A 7,173-nucleotide genomic window follows, 5' to 3' on the forward strand; every position below is an offset into this window, starting at 1 on the left:
ACAGTACTCGTCAGCATAATACAGCATCACAGCACTTTATAAACCATTAGTGACCCGATCCTCCCAATAACGTTGTGTGATAGGGAAGCATTAACCCCTTGTATGATTGGGAGCGGAGGCACTGAAGTAATCCAGGGAGTTTGGGTTTTATTCTTGACTCTACTGTAAATCTCGAGTCCCAGCCCCTCCTTCTGGTTGGCTTCATAAAGGGCTCTCATTCTTTCACAGGCTTACATGCTTTATTAAACTAAGTCAGATGTTAACTTGGAGGCCTGAATATATCCAGGGGTATGGATTGTAGGTGTGGTAGTCTAAGGACATAGACAGACAAGGTTCTTGGGGTAAATCCGATATCTTTTATTAGACCAACTAAAATAGTTGGCAGAATTCTTCTTTGCAAGCTTTCAGATACAAACACCTTTCATCAGGCTGACAAAGCTTGACATAAGCTTGCAATGAAGACATTTTTCCAACTGTTTTTGTTGCTCTAATAAAAGAGATCAGATTTACCCGAAGAATCTTGTCTGAATATATCCAGAACTACTGTCTGGAACTGGCTGAGAGCTGTGATTTACCAGTCAGAGGTTCTTTAGGAAAGTTTTCGCTAGCAGACGGTGTGCGGCAACTGTGTTGTATGAGCACTGTAAGGCAGGAAGAGCAGGGTGTGCGTTCCTTTCCCTAGGCTACAGCCAAGCCGTCCCCAACTGAGATGCTGTCCTGACGCATGGGGTGTTGTACAATTGCGCCGGAAGGCACAGGCCTTGCTGTAAAGACTGCTTTCCTTCTGCAGAAGGTTACGTGTCTTATTTCCCCACAAAGCGAAATACCTGCTGTCTGAGCCTCAGGGGTGTGCTGGTCACAACAGGGGTGTCTTTCCAGAAGCAGAAGGATTCAGGCTAATAGCAGTGTCTTTGACTTCTGTTGGAGCATCAGGCACTGTCCACACGTTCATGTCTTGTGGAGGATGGGCAGCGTGCGCTGGGATGGGACCAGTGTTCTCGGCCCTGTGTAGTTCTCCCGCCCCATTGCCTGAGCCAGTGATTCCCAACCAGGCTGCCACAACACTTGAAAGCCATGAGATCCTTTCTAGGGGTTGCTGGGCACTGACCCCAAGACCTCTGCATAGGTGCTGGGGGCCCTTTGGAAGGGCAGTGGTCATCTCGGCCCACAGGTGGGTCACTGGGGTAAACTTGGATTCAGGGCTGGCGGTCCTGGAACTGGAGCTGGGCAAGGCCCTTGGGCTTGTCCCTGGTCAGACTTCCAGGTTGACCAGGTGCCTGCCTGGGCTCCTGGCCTTCCTCACACCACCACTGCGGAGGACAGGACCGAGGACAGGACCGGGCCCCCCTGCAAAGCAGGGGCCATGCAGCCCACCTGTAGCTCGTCCCCCCTGGCCCCGGGGCAGGCAGGGAGTCTCCGCAGCAGCAAGGATCAAGTCCCTTGCCACGTGTGCTTGAAAGCAGGCTCCTGCAGCATGCCTGGGAAGAGGCGGGCTTACCCCGTGGGATCCTTTCAAGGGTGCTGCAGGGTGCCACGCAGTGTTAGCACTGTTAGGTTGGCAAACATGATTCACAAGATTAAACCCAGAGATTTCAAACAGAAAGCCGCAGTTGTAGTCTTTCTGAGTTCTTTGCAACAGAAAAGCTGCTCGATTACTTTTCTGTTGTCAAAAAGGGAGTGAAAACAAAGAGCTGGCATTTACTTAGGGGCGCCTCAGGGCTATCCAGGGGTGCCTCTGTCTAAAAGGTCAAGAGCCACTGGCCTGAGCTGTCACTTGGTTTCTGCTCAAGTGTATAGATTACAATAGCTGTGTTGCAGGTATTTGTGGCAATCTTTGGTTTTGCTTTTCAGGTGTAGCCCAGCAGTTCTGTGTGCACAGTTGATTGCCGATTTCTGTGCACTAAATCTTAGTGCCATTGGAGACTTTGCTTCCTCCTGTGGGACTTCTAAGCCTTTGCTTGTGTGGCTACAGCTTAACTTGTTCAGCTGCTTTTCTCTCAACAAAAGTAGGTGGTGGCTAGTCCACATACCAAACCCTTCGGTGAAATAATTACTGGAAACGCACAAGGGGAGGGCAGGCTTGTTTCCCCTCCGTTCAGTTTTGTGCGTTCAGGGGCTGAGTTTTCGTGGTTTTGCATTGTGAGTCCTGCCTGCTGCTGGTTAGTCACAAGTCATGCAATATTGAAGCAGCAGCTTTTTGTTTTAACAGCTTGAGGCTGGCCAGAAGATCAGCTAGCTTTCAGGCGAACAGCCGAAAACAAGTTGGCTGCCTGCGGGGGAAACGGGAGAACTGATGCTTCTTTGTGAGTGGAAGAGAGCTATGCTGTCAGGTAGCTTATGCTCAAATCGTATTGTACAGCAGGAGGGAAGAAGCCTGAAACACAACTCGGTGTCTCGGATGTATTTTTTTAAAGTCAAACTTATTTTTTTTCCAACACTTCCTACCTTCCTGTGCATTGTAGCAACCCAGCTTTTACAGCAGTGTGCTGGAGCCAGAGAACAACATAGGCTATAACCACAGCCTCCTACACAAGTTTTGTGACATCCTTACGTAGTCAGCCCAATTCCAGCGGGCCAGGGAAAAGGAGAAGGGAAGTGATGGGACAAGGCCGTTGTAAGATGTCTTTCTTGCAGTGGGAATTTCTTTGGGCTGCTGGGGTTGAAGTGTTTTGAGGTCCAAGACCCGAATTGGGAGCTACTGCATCTATACGCTGTTTCTTCCAAAGGGAATCTGCTGGTCCTTGGCAGCACCGGTGATATCAGCATGTGAAATGCAGTGAAACGGCTTTTTCAGCTCTTATCTGCAGCTGGGGCGGCAGGAAGCTTTGAAGACTATAAACTCCTTTGAACGTGGACCTTGACGAGAAAGAAAAAGGCAGAGCCTGCCCACTTGTGGTTACAACAGCGCAGCTATAAATTCTTTATGGACTTTCTTCTCTGCTGTGCAAAAGACCCTACTTGGAGAGCAGGGGATGGTGACAGGCAGTGCAGTGAAAACAGCCAAGCGTGGTGCTGTCAAATGTACAGAATTAAACTGGGCTAGGGAGAAAGAAAGGAAGCTTCAATAGCTTTTGGGTTAAATTAAGTGGAAATTCAGAGCGATTCCACGTCTGTGGGTTTATGGTGTTCTTGACCTTTCCCCTACGCTTTCAAGGGACGCTGCAGAATGGCAGCACTAGCTGTGAATTGTCCTCCACTGGGGTTTAGTTCAGAGGGAGCAAAAGCCTTTGTGCCAGGGCAGGCTGCTCTGCTGTTGGTAGGAGTTCAGGGACAACACTGCCTGCCAAGCCTTACTTCCGCGTGCCCGTCCTCTCCTGTTCTGATTTGCAGGGGGGCTGGACCCGATGATCTCGTGAGGTCCCTTGCAGCCCCTAACATCTATGAATCTGTAAATCTGTGATGTAAATCCCTCTCATTTGTATCCTAGTGGCAACTAACTTAGATGTAAGCAGCCATATAACGAGGGATCTGTATGTGGGGCTTAATTATTTTCACACTTTCACATGAGACAGTCGCTGACTATGCGAGGTTGCCTTGATCTCTGCTACTTCTCAGATTTTTGCCAGCCTGGCACTAAACGTGCATCCCTTTTTCTTATTCATGCCACTAGGTGGAACTGCTCTGCTTGCACAGCTTTGACACGAATCCTTCAAGTGCTGATGAAATGCTGTGCTGGAAGCCCGGCTGCCTTTTCAGAGTCCCCACTCTCGTGTCTTGGGTTTGTGAGCAGCATCCTTCTTGGGGCAAGAGAAGTGGGAATAAGGAAAGGCATTGGCACTACATCAGATCCAGCCTTTCATCATGATATCAGTTAATAGTCCCTGGTTAAAATGTGTATGTTATCAAGTTTTAAAGCTCCTGGAGTACCTCTGCATGGGCACTTCCTGTACGGGAGGTCAGCTTTGTCTCCACTTGAGAGATGACCTGCCTGTATCTCTGCCTTTGTTTCTCAGGATGGTAAAACTTGTCTGCCCCAAGCTTGCGTGCTCTCTCTTTGTTCTCCTGAAGTAAGTGGGAGTTTCCTTCTGAAGGTTATTGAGAAAACCCAGCTTTTGTTATCAGTCTTGTTTTAGGCATCTGTTGGCTGCCTTGCTCTGCAGGTCCAAGCCCGCAGCTTTCCGTGCTCAGCCCTGCGCACCTGTCAGCAATCCCAGGCCTGGCAGCTGGGCATTTGCTCTCTGTCCTGCTTGCTCCTTGATGCTTCCTCCTTGGGAGCTGGCTCTCTCTGGTGCTGCCAGGCTGTATGTGGTTTCTATGAAGGTCATGCTTTGTTTTGCATCTGTATTTATTCTGTTTGCAGGTGTTGAAGGGGTGACTGCTTCCTCAGAGGTATTTTCCTCCATTTACCTGTTTCCTCCTTCAGGGTCCAGTGGCTGCCAGTCCATCTGCTCTATAGAAAGTAAGTTTTGCAGAAGCTGATGGAATGACATAATGCTGCCTTTCAAGTAACTGTAGGTAGAGGATTGGTAGGGCAGACTCACTGTAATTGTCCTTCTTGCCCCACGGAGAGAGCCACTGCTTAATATCCATGACACAGGTGTCCTTTCCGTGTTCACGGCAAGCAATCTATCTTTGCATCCAAAGATAGATTGCTTGGATCACTATGCATCAGGATCACTGCCTGAATGACCAAACTCTGCTCAGAGCTCCTATTTAAACACATGGGTTTCTAATTCTTGGAGCAGGGAGAAAGGGGACAAGACTTGTCGCATAGTGACATATCTGATATATTCACATGTACAATATGTGGTCTTCTCGTTGCTAGAGTGGACATGAATGGGCTTGTGGTGAAGGAGGAGTGTGGGTTTGTCCTGGTGCGTAATAAGAATGGGCGCATGCAACATTTTGAATAGCCCAGGAGTTTTCTTTTGTGGTTAGCCATACTGGTCTGGGGCTATACGATAGACAGAGTCTTTTGGTTTGAGTTGATTATCTTTCAAGATAATCAAGACCAACTTGAAGGTGGGTTGATGTTTCTAGCAAGCTTTCGGATATCACAGTATCCTTTTTCAAGCTAAGTGGAGCGCAGAAGGGGGTGACTCCCTTGTGTATAGCGGGGAATCCATCAGTAGTCTGTGCAAGTGGATATTTGAATAGCCCAGCAGATTGTAATGATTATTTGGGGCATTTCTGACTTTATAATCTTTTCCTGGTGATCTCCTTGAATGTATTGACAAAACGTGAAAGTTAATTCCTGGATTGTGTGCGTCTCTTTGGAGCAAGGTGGCTTTCACTTGAGAGAAAAAGGCAAGAATCAGCATCAATCTCCTGTCTTTCCCATCAGGGGAAATTGAATAATCAGCTCAGGCTGTAACGTCCCTTTGTCACTGCATGTGGTTGTTTTGGGGGTGGTTCTTTCTGTTTCCGAGTTTTCCCAGTGTTTTTTCCAGTTATACCACCAGATGGATTCTGAGCATTTTGGGCTGAAATGGTTCCGACTTTGCATCCTAGGTTGTCTTCTCTGTTGTCATGATTGAACTAGTACATGCCCTTGGAGAGAAATCAGTCCAAACCCAAATGCTCTGCCCTGTAAAGGAATCTTTCATTTCTGTTGGTGAGTAAAGTATCCTCCGAGGGCAGGCGGCGCTTTCCTCCGGTTCAGAATATAATCGAAAAGCTCGTTTTGATCCTCGAAATGGGGATTTTTATATGAATCGGGCAGATTTGCTGTGTTTGAAGTAATATTGTATGTTAGTAGAGTGAAGAAATTTTTGTCCCCTGAATCCGATTCGTTCTTTGAGGGGTGGTGCCGTGTAGCGATGCCTGCCTCCAGACTGCCCTGGGAATGGGGGTGGCGTATACAGTAAGTAGACACGGTTCTTTGGGTAACTCTGATATTTAAATCGGTGTAATAAAAGATATCGGATTTACCCAAAGAGCCTTGTCTGCCTGTGTCCTTAGACCAACACGGCTACAACCTACACCCCTGTAACATATACAGCAAGTGATGGGTGCCTGCAGTCCCTAACCAGAGACATGACGTGTCAAGGGCAGCAGTACTGATGGAAACAAGCTGCAAAAAGTCTTTCAACTGTTGAGCTCTTCTGCTTTCAACGTCTCCAGTATACTGGAGCTTGGGGTTTTGATGAGATCTGTTCTCTCAGCCATTTTGAGGTATCTTGAAAATTATAAGGCTTTTAAAAGCAGTTCATTCAGTGAGCCAAACTTGAACTTCCCAGTGGCTTAGTGTGTCTTAGGAAGGTCCATTTGGCAAGGCATCCTGGCCTCTCCAAGGCCTGTTCTTTGCCTTCGGAGAATGTGCTTTTCAGTCCTTGGTATCTGTAGTTCACCCATTTGAGAATCAGACTGGCTCAGACTGTGAGCCCTTCTTGAAAGAGGAACCAGGCACTGTTTTTTTTCTCATCCTCTGTTTTGAGGCTTGATGTTGCTGTTAAAATCCCGTTTCTGTCTTGTTATGCCAAATCAAAAAATCGCATCAAATGCCAAATCAAAATAATTGCAGGTTCCTATCTGTTGGGTTTGTTTTGTGTTGAATCCCACCTGTTTAATGACATTCTGGAGTAACTCAAGACTTGGCTGAGAGCACTGGCAGTGACGCTGTCTTCGGGGGTTTATGCCTAACTGCATTTCTTTGGCACAGCCTTTAGCATGAAACACGGTCATGGGGATTTCTCTTTTAGGATAACATTTAGAAAAACGAGGCCTTTAGCTTCAAACACGGTTGACTTGGGAGGTGGAAACAGCAGGGTTGAGAGTGTCTAGCCCTGCTGGGGAAACGGATGAGAGCCCATCAAAATTGGACAAGGTGCGAGGGTGATGCCTATATTGGCGTCGGTCACTGATTGTGGAGAATCACCGTTTACCGTGACTCAATATCTTAAAAAAAAAAAAAAGTCCTGCCACCATTCCTCATGGGGCTCGTTTGTGGTGTTTGCTAATGGAATCGCCCCTTTTTCTTCTTAGAGGTTTATCCCCCGTCCAGTTTAATGTTTAAAGGCTTCCCTCGAATAATTTCATGCATCTAGACCAAATGTTTATGATGGCACGAAAGCCAAGCAAGCAGGTGTCTTACCCTTTGTCATGCCACAAATGCCCACATTTTGTGAGTGTGACCATACCTGATAATAGTTCATGCTGCCTTTTCATGTCCGGTGCCTGTTTGCCTGTCTGGACAGGTGCTCCCAGGGCTTTAGGGGTCTGATCCTGCACTCC

General features: G+C 47.6%; 1 protein-coding gene across 4 annotated transcripts in view; it reads left to right on the forward strand.

Moving 5' to 3' along the window:
* RNF216 (ring finger protein 216) overlaps positions 1 to 7,173 on the forward strand; it is a 99,758-nt gene that overhangs the window by 13,502 nt on the left and 79,083 nt on the right. Inside the window, exons 1-2 of one of the 4 annotated variants that reach the window (XM_025204558.1) lie at positions 3,628 to 3,810; positions 4,364 to 4,399. The exons of 1 other annotated variant lie outside the window; for it this stretch is intronic. In XM_025204558.1, coding sequence (XP_025060343.1) covers positions 3,660 to 3,810; positions 4,364 to 4,399 — 187 coding nt within the window. In that variant the 5' untranslated portion in view covers positions 3,628 to 3,659. Of the gene's footprint in view, positions 1 to 3,627; positions 3,811 to 4,239; positions 4,400 to 5,484; positions 5,555 to 7,173 lie in introns of those variants that run through there. 2 more of the 4 variants (XR_003094149.1, XM_014520122.2) reach the window with 2 other exon arrangements.

This window comes from Alligator sinensis, unplaced genomic scaffold (genome assembly GCF_000455745.1).
Source record: "Alligator sinensis unplaced genomic scaffold, ASM45574v1 scaffold402_1, whole genome shotgun sequence".
NCBI lineage: Eukaryota > Metazoa > Chordata > Crocodylia > Alligatoridae > Alligator > Alligator sinensis.